Raw genomic sequence first — 15072 nt, forward strand, 5'->3', positions numbered from 1 at the left:
ATGAACACACGACGTCACTTAACGGACGAGCAGCGCCACCTGGCCATAGCGCGCCTTCGGGTCGGTGGCAGGCAGTCAGATGTTGCGTGAACTTGGTGTGTCTCAAAGTGTCATCAGCAGACTTGCATCAAGACACAGAACTACTGGCAGAGTTCGTGACAGACCCAGGAGTGGAGTCCCACGAGTGACAGACCGCAACGATGACCAGTACCTAAGGACCTAAGCACTCAGACATCGTTATGCAACTGCCACACAGCTGCAGGCCCAGTTACAAGATGTGAGGGGTACTAGGGTTTCCAAACAAACCATTCGAAACTGACTCCACCGCTTTGGCTTATATATATATATATATATGTATATATATATATATATGTATATATGTGTATATATATATATATTCACTCACATACTCACAATAAGTTAGGGATATTGTTATTTACATGAGTGCTTTTCCTATTTGGTCTGAATTTTAATGAAATAAGTAAAAGTTCCCTTTGATATTACTAATAATAAATGAGAAGAAACACCATTTTCATTAGTTTAATATTTATTACCCCAAAAATTTAGACAATAACAAGGATAGCCCCAAATAACAAAAATTGACAATGTCATTAGCAGGTGTTTCCACCATTTGCCGCAATGACAGCTTGACAGCGACGTCTCATGCTCCTCACTAGCCTCATAATGTTGTTCTGAGGCAATGCGTTCCACTCCACAAGTGCTACACACAGTTCTGCCGGGTCACGTGGGGGTGGGGTACGATCATCCAGTCTCTGCTTCAGCTGGTCCCAGACGTGCTCTATGGGGTTCAGGTCAGGGGACATTGCTGGCCATACCATACGAGGCACTCCGACTTCCTGAAGTCGAGCTGTGACAATTCTGGCACGATGTGGTGGAGCATTATCATCCATGAACAGAAAGTTGGGGGTGTGCTGGCGAAATTGGGCGATGATGATGGGTTCTGTGATGTCTCTGAGGTAAGAACGTGCAGTGACTGAGCCATCTACAATAACCAAATCTGTTTTGCGCTGACTGGTGATGCCTGCCCAGACTGTTGCACCTCCTCCACCAAAGGGAACCCTGCTTTGACACTTTGAGACACACCAAGTTCACGAGCAACATCTGACTGCCTGCCACCGACCCGAAGGCGCGCTATGGCCAGGTGGCGCTGCTCGTCCGTTAAGTGACGTCGTGTGTTCATGGCTGTTTGAATGATGAACTTGGAATGACTTACTGACAATACCAGCTTTTTATACCCACAGAATGTTGAAATTGATGCCACATTGAAAAGGGTTGCCTTTTAGTTTTTTTGGTATTGGCCCCAATATGTAAGGCACACTGTACACAGTGAGACCATTACGTGGAAAACACAAAATGAGGTGTGTCTATCACCCCAATACAATTGCATCCCTATCCCAAAACTCTCTGAAGTGAAACAAACACTGTATGTATGAAATCCACTGAGTCTCTCAAAATATCCCTAATTTATTGTGAGTAGTGTATATATATGTATGTGTATATATATATATATATATATATATATATATATATATACTGAAAATAAATAATTGCATCACTAAAATGTTCATATGTGCACTTGTTTTGAGCAGAATTCATAAGCAAGCAACTAAAAGATGTTGACTGAAGACCATAGTCGTAAATAATAACCTTTTTATTTATTGTACTGAAAAATAAAACAATATACCATCATGTATGGGCAGAAACTGTTGTTTACAGTGAAAGCATTCTCGTTACACCCTGCAAAACATGGAATATATTGCATGTGAAGTCCAGATCGACACCTTGGTATCTTTATTCCCAAATCACTCCATCCCACAGGCCAAAGGTCAGTGACAATAAACTTATTCATCCACCATTTCTCTCTCACACATCCACACACACTGCTCTGTCTGTGTCTATCTACAAATATATACACAGATTGTTTTTATAAAATGTAGAAAAATTACATATAAAACATCTTTAACCCATATCTCACAAAAATTGCGTTAACACTCAACAACAGTGCTCAGTTTGGCAGAGTAAACATGGTGTGTGTGTGGCCACAACTGGGTCGAGCCATGTAAAGAGAACCAGACACAAACTTTGTGACAAATTTCATGATGCGATACAGCCCCTCTGTGGTTTTATCTAAACTTTACACTCCACAGCAACGCATCGATTCCTCCAATTAATTGTCTACGTCTGCCATTTCCTTAGAGAGCAGCAAAGTTCAAGTGAATTTATCAGTGTTTGTCTAGGCTGACTGACTTTATACTTGATGTGGGTGGTAGCACTCGGAAAAATGTAATAAAAAGATATAAAAAAAGGTGGGTGTTGTGTCTATAACGATTTGTACAAGCATGAATGTTCTTGTTCATAATAAGAGATTATGGAGATGAAATTTGAATCAACAACTAGATGTTTCAAAGTACGTTTTGGAATAAGTGCACAAAGCACATTAAAAGAAATCGATGTTTCATGCATCAAAGCACAATGTCATGATAGACACAGCTACAGAGGCGGCCTAATGAATGCTTGCTTTTGTTTAATACAAAGCCATCTAGACAATCTTAGTTCAGCACTTCAGAGTCAAAAATAATTAAAGAAAAATACAGTTATGAGAAAAACATTCCACTATTATTGCTTGGACTTATTTGAAACAAGCTCAGCTTATTGAACGTGTGACAGAAAAACAAATGAGGCGTGTCCTTGTGAGGGCTGCGTGTGAGTCAATGCACTCGATATAGCTTTCAGTAGTTAAATTCACATTTGCACAAATATTTTCCCTAATCTGTCGCAGAAGCAAAAAATGTCCTGAAACCAAAAACCCTGGAAAGCAAAAGTTTTAAAGCTCTGACTAATGCCTGCAGCAAAATCAATGACCTGTCAACCTGACCTTTTTGGTTTGGGACTTATGTCAAGGGAAGGATTAGACACATATAAAAAAATATTCATCCCAACCTGCAAAGTGAGCCAGCCATTAAATCATGATGCTATCTGTGCAGAGACAAGTCTTGGTAACTCCATCAGTTTTACACATCAGCGTATCGTCTTGTGGAGCACAATTGCATATATGAAAAAAGTATTGTAAAGCTTTTTAGTGGCTCTAGCAGAAGCTGCATGTAATCCAACAATTGCCTCCAGTGATGTCAGTTAGTGGCTTAGTTGCATCGCGGGTAATGAATTTGCCAAGATTTTGAAAATGAATAAGAAAATGTGTAATAAGAAAGGTGATAGATCTGGTTCTGGTTTCAAACACTTCATACTGAGTCCAACAGTGTTATAGTGCAGTGCTAGACCAGACAACTACTTGTCAAAACCTGATGCCTACATTACCCACAATGCCACTGAATCACTGGGGGAAATGTATCAGATTACATGCAACTTCCTCTGGAGTCACTAAGTGGTTTATTTATCTATTTATTTTTAACAAATATGCAGTAGTGGCATTACCCTTTAGGAAAATGTTTCGGTGTTTTTAAAGGGTTTTGCACAGGTAAAAGGGAATCCATAAATTTACTCTAAGAATTTAGCGCACTTTTTTTCTTTTCTGGCCACTCAATACATTACACCCAACTAAGATGGTTATACATTGAGATATTAAACCCTCTCTTCTGGAAAACGATTCTGTTATGTCATAAGTGTCTTACAGTGTCTTTGTTCGTAAGACACTCGAGCATGTATCCGTGGCATTTAAATGAGAAAAGGTCGATTCAAGTGTTCGAGGTGGAAATAAAGCAGTAACACAAAGAGGGTTATAATGATGTGCATAGAAAACTGGCTTCCAGAATATTTCAGCTCTTTCATTGTCTTTTTTTTCCACAGGCTCCTCCCATATTTCTGACTGACAAATTTCTAACAAAATGCAGCATTTGCAGCGAATGACACTTTTTTTTCACTCATTTTGTTTTAAATCGTGGTGGATAGACCCTGTAGGGTTACTTCATTTTTAGACAAACACAAATTTAACAATGGTTTGCCATGCTCACATTCACATGTGAATACTGTGACTTGAGTAAACTTCTGCTTCCATCTTTAAACAGCGGCAAAAAAATAAGGTCACTCCAGTCTCAAGTGTGGATTTGACGCAATGATTCACAGCTCCAATTACAGCCAACTAAACTCCAAAGAAAAGAAACAGACTTAACTTTATCGTTTGTGCAAAAAAGAATTGACATTGCACAAAAGCATATCTATACTGGATAAATAGTGTTTCTAAGGTATCAAGGTTCAGAAATATTGCAGTAAATCTGCAAACTCTAAATGGCAAAAGACTGCAGGCAGTATCGACTGCTTCTCAATTTGTGCAGCTGAAAGAGCAAAACCCGGCAGACAAAGACAGTTGAGGTGCAAAAGGTAAGGGTCATGCAAGTCTTCCACATTTTGAATTCTTGATAATAAACAGGATCATCAGGGCAAATACTCCATTATACAATGCTACCTGTTCTGTCACAGCTTTTTTCCGAGGGTGGCATTGTGCTTATCATTTTTTACCAACCCTGAAACTAAACTGCCTTTTTATAACAGAGATGTCCTTCAGTTGGAAAACTTTATTAAGTACTAGTTTTACATACTTACAACGCTTTTCCTCATGTGTAAAGTGCAAATTAAATGTCAGTACTGTGCAAATGTCCATGTAGGGCCATACATGTGTAGAGCCTCAAAAGGCATCATGGGGAACATTTGTGCACACATGACCTCGAAACATTGCCACAGCAGCAAATGAGGCAACCCAGCTGGCCTTTTATTCTATTACCTTACTGCCAGGATTTGAAGCAGGACTACGAGCATGATGTCTCTCACGTGAATTGTGTGGCTGGGGACAACTGGGCCAGGCGAATTAAGTTTACGCTCCCTGCTTTCCTCCCAGTGGCTCCGGCTGAAGGTGCACAGCAGCCAAAAGAGTGTAATTTTACTGTGTATTTCATACATTTCATAACCATGTAGTTGTGTGGCAAGTTCATATTGGGTTATAATGGTAACATGTAAAAAACTCAGCAAAAATAACAGTTTGTACCAAATTACAAGAAATATGCTTGCATGTCCCCCCAAAGTGTCCAAAATACATCTTTAGCACACAGGACATGAACACCATCAGAATCATCATAATACTCTAAGCTGTGAACAAAGTGCGCAGCAAAACCTTCATGATGCCGGAAGGAACTGCAAAGGTACTAATCAGGTGCTGATTATGGAAGACTTAAAATGCTGATATTAAATCAACTCAGACTAAGAAATGAAGTGAAAGACAGTACACAGTGAAATATTGAAATATTGATTTCTTTTTGCATTTACTCGATCATATATAGATGAAAGCATTTGCTAAGGAGACAACTTTTGGTTTGTTTTCACTTTCATGGTGACATTGATTTCTCAGGCCACATTCGAATCAAACCCTCACACAGAAATAAACAAGCGAGTATCACTGTCTGGAAGGGAGCAGCATAGACCTTCAAATAGGTACAGCAAAGCACTTATTAGTTTCCACTACGAGGAGCTTTTACCTTTAGGTAGACGCATATTGTCGTGACAAAACAAAAATTAGGGTGAACATTTTTTAACAAAATGGATGAAATAAAAAAGAAAAAGCATTTTTTCCATCAGACACAGCTTCCGGAAGCTTTCAGAACAACATGTGCCTCAGTCTGCATTCTGAGTCAGGAGAAAAACTCTCTTGCTGTGCTGAATGCTGCTATCACCTCCATATATACCAGAGCAGGATGCAGCTACATTAACTGTGTGACAGCTGAAACAGGAATCATAAACTAAAGGGTGATCACACAAACAAAAAAAAACATGGAATGCATTCAGTATGAGTAATTGGTGCTATAGAGCACATTCTCTAAGACTGGAATTTGTACTAATGTTACACTTCACAGCAGACATATTTTTATTCAGCCGATTTATTTTCTAATTTCTCTTCCACTGCAGGGATGATAGTCAGGCTCACGTATAAAGCTCTACTGGTCCTAATAGGGATTCATTGTTTGGATTTAAATAAGACCCGGGTCAAAATAACACCTCCGGCGACTGATTACCGCAAGAGGTCATTGTATTATAAATGCAGCTCAAACCCTGAATAAACAACAACTGCAGTTTGTGGTCACATGTGGGTAACTAAGTGCTTCATGAAAACACTCTGTTGTGTTAAAAGCCATCCCATACTTTAAATAAACATTAAACGAGGGATTAGAGATGAACAATTGTTACTGATCAGAAACTGCAGCCTCGAAGCACCAACGTCGATCAAGTGGACACATTACATTCTCATAAATGAACACAATCAGTGTGTCTTCCTTGCAAGCAGACAAACCACACAAATTCAAAATTAAGTGATGGATTCCAACACTTCCACTACAGCAATAAGACACAAATGTGGATATTATGTTTGAGTACAAGTGTGATTGTGCGTGTGTGTGTGTGAGGGATTTCGTGCTTCCAGTGCTAAACAGACAAAGTAAATGGTCTAAACTGCATATTCGTTGCTCAGGCACTTGTTTTAAGTCATAAAAACAGAATAAAAATGGACTTGCTCATAGGTGTGATAGACAGGTCATTTCATTCTGTTATTTTCATCCAAGCATTAAATGACCCTTCATTTGCTGCATGTCTCTCAACTCCATGGTGCAAACCACTGGAGCCAGTTCATTATCTGGCAACAAAAAGGCGACCCACTGTGAGTGGAGCTCTATTGCTTTGATCTCAGAGACTGGACGTCATTCACTTCATAACAAACGAAAGGCTTGTGTGTGTGTGTATGGGGAGGTGTTAAATGTTTCTGTGCTAGAAGCTGGATTCGGGGACTGTCCTCTTGCGTCCCAGTGAGGTTGTGCTGTATCGAGTCCTCTGCAGGGTGCCGTAAGACGGTTTATCTGTTGTGAGGCTGCGCGATGGTGCTGGGGCTGTAGACATCCCATTACGATGCAAAGATGCTGTCCTGCGCATGCTGTGCTCCGCTTTGGTGGGGATGTTGGAAGAGCTCTGGGAGCGTTTGATGTCAGTGGTGCTTCGTCCAGCCTTCCCATTTGCCAGCTCATCGCCCAAATGGCCTGAGCCATTAGATTTGCCTCCCTCCACCCCAGCTCCTCCCCCTGCTGCCCCATTGGACAGTGACAGCCTAGAGAGGGTCCTTCTGCCACCTTCCTCACTTCTGCCTTTCCATGACCCATCATCTTTGGACTTCCTTGAGTCCTTATCCTTCTTCAGGAAGCTTCCTTTGAAGAAGGAGAGAAGTCCCTCGTGGCTCTTGGGCAGCTCGCCTTTCTTGGTCTTAGAGTTTCCTTCATATGTACCGTGGGGTTCCCTATCAGCCCTGTCCCCTTTTTGTCTTCTAAGAGTCCCATCATGAAGGCTGGGAGTGCTGTAGCTCGGCTGAACTCTAGCACTGGAACTCCTTTTTGCCTCAGTATCCTGTGAAGCTTTGGATGAGCTCTGCTTCCTGGCATCCTTCCTCCTTGTGAGGGTGTTACTACTTGAGCCACTGCTGATATTCACAGTGCTCTCATCTCTTGTCTGGCTCTCCTTGCTGCGTCTCAAGCTGGCTGTCTTCTCTGATGGCCTCCTCTGGCCCTCCGGGACTTGTGGAGACCCCTCTCCATGCTTACCAACACAACTAATGCTCCCAACGCTGGAGGATCGTACATTGGTTACTTTGCGGACCTCAGCAGCTTCCTTGGCGCCGCGCGGTTCACTCATCAATGTTACTATAGGGTCTTTTGTGCACCGGGGCCGGCGGCCAGATTCCAAGTACTGCACCAGCTCCACAGGGGCAGGATCCTGGACAGGTGGAGGTACTGTGTCAGGTTTCCGTCTGTCCTTGGCACCGAATGACCAGCGTAGGGGAAGCACTTTGCTGAGGGTGTCCTTGGTTTTGCTGGGGGCTCTCATGCTCACACTGCGTCCCTGAAGACCTCTTATAAATGGCCTGTTCTCAAACCCCCCTGACAGTTAAGTAGAGAGGAAAATGTTTTAGTTTTTTACATTAAAATGCACAATCTTTGCACAGAATAAGCCACTGACATGATTAGGGCCAATCCTGGATTACCTTTTTCCTCTTTAGAGTCACTGTCGAGGAAGACTGGAGACTCAGGCGAGTCAGGTAAGGACGACGGGCAGGTGGTAGATGATCGGGACACCAGGCTGCCTCTCTTACTGTCCCCTGTCAGCCGGATTAGCCAGTGGTCTGACATTGACGAACTTGTAGAACCTGTGAGACACACAAAGGAAAGAGAGGAATCAGAGGAGGAATATGAACCATAAAACACCAGTTGACCATTACACTCTTTTAACATGGTCGACATTTAAAATCCCATGCATTTCCCATGTCTAAATCTGGCCCCTCTATTAACCACAGCAAAACTTGACCTTCACTGATACTGTCAGAGATTTGGGTGTGTTATGCTAGTGGTATCTAGCATTAAGCTGTAAGCCTCAAGTGACGAAGAGTGTCTATGAAGGTTTTGCAAACTCACAACCCCAGATCTGATTTATTTTCAGACTTGTAGTCTTCACACCCAACTGACACCGACTCAGGAGACATCACTTGAGGGTATCTATCGAATTTGCACAGCCCTTTGTGGAGCCAGAAAAGGCTTTGTACAACATCTGTCACATTTGTAGTGGTTCTGACACCTGTAGACAGACTTTAATGTGAAAAAATCAGGGGACTGTCATTTCAAAAAACAGCTTGTCCTAAAGGGAAGTTCTGATGTTGATGAAGTTTATATTAACACACTGCCGGCAGTGGCAGATTAATTACTCAGATCCATTATGTGTAAACCAGTCTTGCATTCAAATTTACATAATAATAACAGCAAGATGTACAGGAACAAATGTTGAAGTAGCAGTGGAGCAGAGTGGCTCTGACAGTACAATAAACTACCTTATAGTCTATTTGGTAATTTAACCTACAATGTGAAGTACCGCAAAATTCTTACTTAATGGGTAATTCTGGTATTTTTCAACCTGGGCCCTCTATTTGAATGTGTTGATGTGGAAAGGATTTCAATGTTTTGAAATCAGTCCAGTAGATCATCTCAGGTGGCAGCTGCAACGTCAGCAATGCAATCCTATAGGGCAACTCAACCTTTTTTATTATCTTTTTTTAAAGATTTTTTCTGGCATAGACACCTTTATTAAGCAGTAGACAGATAGGAAATATGGGAGAGAGAGGGGGATGTGACATGCTGCAAAGGACCTCTGGCTGGAATCGAACTGGGGTCGACTGCGTATTTGGCATGCGCTCTAACCACTCGACCACCTGCGCGCCGCAACTCGACCTTTTAAAAGTGTTTGTTTTTGCTTCTCAGAGGCTGAGGTTGTTTTTCAAAGTGTCTGACAACATTAAAGAAACTATTGCTACGATAACAGAACTTTTTAGTAACCAAAAGTTACAGTCTCGCTCTGAAATTGCACAAATTGAGTTGTTGTTACATCATCTAGATTGTAAAAATCTGCTAGTCTGGGACCCCTGCCCTGCATGATTCAGAGGTTTCCCTGCTCAAACATACCTGATTTAAATAAATGTTATTAGGCTTCAGCAGAGCTTGAAGACAAACTGATTAATTCGATCAGGTTTGTTCAGAGAAAACATATAAGTCATGCGGGACAGGCATCCCCAAGGACGAGGACTGAAGAACAATAGAGTAGTCAGGCAAACTTTTGGAGTGATTTCCACTCAGTTCCTCCTAACTCCTCTCTCAAACTCTCTCTAGTGTAGTTTTTGAAAATTTAAAGTGAGACTTCTCCTTGGACGGGATTCGTGTTTCAGGTTACAAAAAGGATCTTATTATTTGACAAAACGGTCTCTCTGTAGTTTCCAAATTTGTTGTCAGGCACCTCAACTAGTCAACAGCAAAACCAAGCCCTTCTAGTGAACGTAACTTTACCAGACGGAGTTGGCTCTGAGGATTACTTTGCGGCCATTGCAGCCGTGTTGCGGATACCAGCTTGAATACAGGGCCCTTATTTAAAAATACTGGAATTATCCTGTGAGTGAATATTCTAGGGGATACTGTTGTTTTCCACCATCCATAAACTTCTTTTTACATTTTTAAATGTTCTTTTTTTACACCTTTTGCCGCACAAATGTGTTATGGTGACAATGTGACAGTGTGACAGTATCTCCTGCATTGAGCCCACTTACAGGTTGCTGTTTTTGGAGGTGTGAACAGTAGACCGGCAGACATTGCTCCTTGCTGGTCACACTGAGTCGGATTAACTGACCCAAAAGTTCCCATACCATTGCTGCAAGCAGACAAGCTTTTTATGTGAAAAAAAACAATGCTTTTGTTATTTGTGCAACACGGCCTCCTTATCCTCCGTGTCCCAGCCAGTTACCTGGAATTGATGGTCTGCCATTATTGTTCCAGTCCCTTAAATGCATCACCTCTGTTTATCTCCTCCATACAGACAGGGAAGAGGAGGAGGAAACACAAGTGTACGTGTACGTGATAGGAAACACACCTGATTACAACACTTATTTTTGATTGATTGCTTCAACTGATCAGCCAGGACTGTAAAAGTAGCAGGCTGCTACGAGCACAATGTCCCTCATCATATAGTATTTTGCGTCAAACTACATTATGAGGACAGAAATACAACGTACTTCAATCTGTACATTGTTTATCTGAATCTATTTTCAATGCCACCTCATGTTTGTTCTTTCACACATGAAGAGTTCTGACTGATTTAAAGTTTGTCTGTGACCCATCAGGTAAAGGGGGAATGAAAACGAGGACAATGGGTGAAAATAGATCTTTAAAATAGATCTCTGAGCAGCAGACAGCGTGTTTATCTGCAGAATAACTTCAGCACGATACAGTTTTGACATCAACATTGTCATCACATTAGTCGCACAATCTATTTTTAGAAATGTAAACAGCAACTGCCCCATGGGACATTTCTGAGAAAGTATGTTAAGAAAAAAAAACCACCAACCTGGCCTTCTGAAGAGTCTATTGATTGAGTTGGATGTAATAAATCATGTTAGAATGCGAGCCACACTCAGCCACAAATTCAATAACGGAAGTTTTTATTCAACTAAGCCTAAAGCAGCTAATCATGCATGCAAAGACGTGGCTCTGCAACACCCACAGAGCTCAATTGTAATAGAGACAGTGGGGGTAGTGATTTTGATCCTAATTATTTATTGTTTTGTTGTTGGAAATAAAAGACAACTATCTCTCTAAAGCAATCATTTTCCAGAGAAATCCACATTATCTAAAGCACCCAAAAGTTTGGTTTATTTATTTAGTATTTAGACTGTTACATATACATGACCAAAAAGAACCAATCAAGTCTTTAAAAATGAGAAATCTTAGTTATCAATTTATTGCAAGTTTAATAGTAATAAGTTTAAGCCCAGCTAACCTGCTTCATTAGGACAGCATGGGTGTGTTTTGATCAGATTTGACTGGCAGTGCTGGCAACACAAGCAAATAGTGACAAATATACTTATATACATCCTTGGTTTTATCTCTATTCTGTGTAGCTCCTTGCACAAACACACTGTTTTAACTACTTTTTTATTCAGTTTGAGTCATACACGCTACAGTGCTGTGTGCTAAGGTGTCTGCTGATGTTGCATAACTTTTGGTGTGAGATGTGGAGCATGTTAAGACGGTTAAAACACAGTGTAAAGTTCTGACCCCATGCTGTTAGCGTTCAATGCTACATCTCCGTTCACGGAGCTCTGTAATGGTTGGACCAAATGTGTTCGCGTCTTCGGTACTCGCAAGTCAAGGGTAGCTTGAGCAATGAAGCTGCATGTTTAAATCGACCGAAGTTCTCCTTTAAGTACTCCTGCCTTTTCCTGAAGAGGTAAGTGTTGTACTATTCTGAACCTGGACTCAGTGCACTTCACATTTAATCTTTCACACCTTGAGGCTGGACAACTTCAGTGCTTTTACACAGCTGCAGTTTACAGAAGTGCGAACGGTTGGCTTAAGCAAAAGGGAGGAAAACATTACTGACAACAGACAGCGCTTGATATTTCAGATGTGGACGAGATTAACAAAGTGCATTGGAGACATCGGTCTTCGTCCACTCGCCCTCATGCCGATGGAAAGGCGGGTGAGGTTTCTTAGTCCACAAAACATTTCTGGAGCTTACAGCAAAACAGTGTTGCAGCATTCTGCTAAACAACTGAAGCAGACTGGGATTTTTTAAAACGGAAAGACAACAAACAGACAGCTTGTCTCTTAAAGCCCAGTGGTCACATATTGATTCGAGAAGGCTGTATTTTCAGGCTGCAGACGGGGTGCGCGCTAACACTATTAGTTTAGCAGCTTGTTGGTGAGGATTTTGGCTTAAAAAAGAGTGTAAATATCATCTACTCAAATCAACTTGGGATCTCGTGGCCTTCTGGAGACTTGGATTATGACGAGCTACATGGAGCCTTTTTATGTTTTTATTTTATTTGCAGTTGTTTTTTTACATATCAAAACAAGTCCCCATTTACCTCAGTTGTTTTGGGAAATGCTGCAATGCTGTCTTGCTGTGAAGCTCCAGAAATGTTTAGTGGACAAGGAAACTTCACCTGACTTTCCATCAGCATGAGGTTGTGTAGAAAATGACAACATCTATATTTTAGGGTGAACTTGTCCTTTAATGATTGGAGACATTCTGACATTTTCAGCAGCCATACTGTGTTAACAGGTTTCAAATTCATCTCCATTTATGCGTGGTTGCTATAATTTGTACGACATTCACCCTTGTAGGTAACCAGAGGACAGCAGTTGGCAAGACATAAGTGTATTAAAGAGACGGTACTGCGATTGACAGAATCCACTGAAGAATCTGCCTTGATGTATTGCTTTTTAGTTCACAATAAAACGTGACCTGCCGAGAGCAGCGATTCAAGTTGAGAAGTCACCCTGACTGTCAATAAAGAAGCAAAGGGACGCTTTACTGGTGTTAAAGGAGCAGCTTTAAGGCAGGTGATTCAAGACCTTCAGATTGTTGATAATGGTCGACTTATGCTGGTCTTTGGTATAACATACTGATTGACTATTGAGCAAAAAAGTAAATTTGCTTCACAGTACTCTGTCCTCAAATAGCTTTCACAGTTTGGCAGTAGGGCTGCACGATATATCGTTTGAGCATCGCCATCGCGATGTACATGTGTGCAATAGTCACATTGCAGAGCCTGCGACGTAGGACGCAAATGAACTCATCTAATTTCAAGGGCACCTGACACACACTGTGCATGCAGACTCTGCAGACTCTGCATGCACAGCGTACCACCAATCACACTAGTTCTTAATCAGTGTGCCGAAGCAGACCAGCCCCTGCACATGGAGTGAGTCGCTGGTAACAACATTGAAAAATGAGCAACGAACAAGAGAAAATCGCGAGAACGAAGACTTGGTGCCAAAAAGAAAAGCAACATCAGTTACCTGGAATTATTTCGGCTACAAGAAGGATGATATTGACCAAACACGTGTTCTGTGTCGACAGTGTGTTGCATCTGTTGCCACAACAAGGTAACACCATTAATTTGTTTGACTATTTACGTCAGTACCACACAGCAGAGTCCTGCACAGGTCTTATTTTGAAAACCCGCCTGTACACGCCATAATTAAAACTGCATCCGACCCGTTTTCCTACAGTAGCACAAATTAAATTTCGCACTCGCGCCGACCCGCTATAAATTGTTACCGACACCCATCCCGCACCCGAAGTAAAATTAGACAGGCATAATTTTTATAAATGAAAGTAAGCCAGCTGGGGAATGGGAGTTCTGGGAGGGCGCACGCATGCATGAGCTCATATGAAATATAAATGCAGCATCATATAAAGTGCTATTCAGGTCATCTGACAAAAATTCCTGTATTTTTCATATCGCAATATATATTGCAGGGTTAAAAAAAATCGCAATGTCAGTTTTTTCCAATATCGTGCAGCCCTGTTTGGCAGTGTCCTCTGTAATTCCCATCTGCCTTTGCATCTGATGTTTGAGGGTCATTATCAGATCGGTTATTGGCTTTGTGTAGAAAACAACAGTCAGTGCGCACTAACAGGCCGAGGCCCGGCCTGCACACGCTTCCTAACTTTTCCTTTCGAAGTTGTCACTAATGCTGAAAATATACATCATAGAGTACGGATAATAACACACCTTGCTTTTTTGCATAGATGTCCTTGTTGCAGTGTACATTGTGTTCAGCTCTACATGATTGTCATGATGGATGACAAGTAACAGTTATACTGCTGCTTTTTAGTGTGAATCCAGCAGTGCACAAATAGATTGAAGGCCAGGCACTACAGGCAAAAACATTGTTAAAGTCTATTTTGAAGTTTCTGGCTGTTTTCCCTTCCGAAACATTTCTTCTTTCAGGTCAGTGGAAAGAAAAACATCCAAGACTCACATTAAAGTGTTTGTATAAGTACAGGTTTCTGTACTGTAAAATGTATGCAAATATGTGCTGTCTGATTCGTTAATGCCTCATTTGCACATTTAAACAAAAAAATGTCCAAAAATGTCTACTGCAAAAGAAAAATTGTGTTTATTAATTAGTTCAATAATGATTACTTCCTTAATGTAAGTAATCAACTGGGTAAGTTCCATCATGTTATCTATTAGTTACAATGTTTATCCTCTGCCAAGGTAGCCACTAAAAATGGAAAAAAGGCAACAGAGCCTTTTCTTGAACAAGTTTAGTTTAGTTTGTCCATTCTGGGCAACTGTAGAAACACGGTGGTGCGACATTGTGGAGTCCCTGTAAGAGGAGCTGCTCCCTCTGTAAATTTAAAAGGTTCATTCTAAGGTAACAAAAGCACTAATTCTTAGTTTCAGGTGGTTACACACTAATAAAAAACATAATTACGGATATAATATTCCATTCTATTTCTGCCATTAACTCACACTGGAACTTTAATGATTTTACACATTTGCAGTTCCCCTGCCGTCACACAATTTAACATAACTTGCTCATGGCTGTAAGTTCCCCCTGCTGTGCATTCAGGTAGGTTTTTGACATTACGGGTCATTATTCATGTACGCTGCAGGAGTGCATTTTTTTTTATTGTATGTCGCTCCCATTGTTATTATTTTTAACCGTTGAAGCCAAAACT

At 41.1% G+C, this 15072-nt stretch overlaps 1 protein-coding gene across 1 annotated transcript in view; it reads right to left on the reverse strand.

Annotated features, from left to right (window-relative positions):
- Window positions 1–1654: 1654 nt before the first annotated feature.
- usp43a (ubiquitin specific peptidase 43a) overlaps window positions 1655–15072 on the reverse strand; it is a 132549-nt gene continuing 119131 nt past the window's right edge. The window contains exons 15-16 of the mRNA XM_030417296.1: window positions 8045–8206; window positions 1655–7940 (exon numbers count right to left, since the gene is read on the reverse strand). Of these exons, the coding sequence (XP_030273156.1) occupies window positions 6784–7940; window positions 8045–8206 (1319 nt within the window). The 3' untranslated portion in view covers window positions 1655–6783. The remainder of the gene's footprint in view (window positions 7941–8044; window positions 8207–15072) is intronic.

The sequence above is a fragment of the Sparus aurata genome, chromosome 1 (genome assembly GCF_900880675.1).
Source record: "Sparus aurata chromosome 1, fSpaAur1.1, whole genome shotgun sequence".
NCBI classification, from domain to species: Eukaryota; Metazoa; Chordata; class Actinopteri; order Spariformes; family Sparidae; genus Sparus; species Sparus aurata.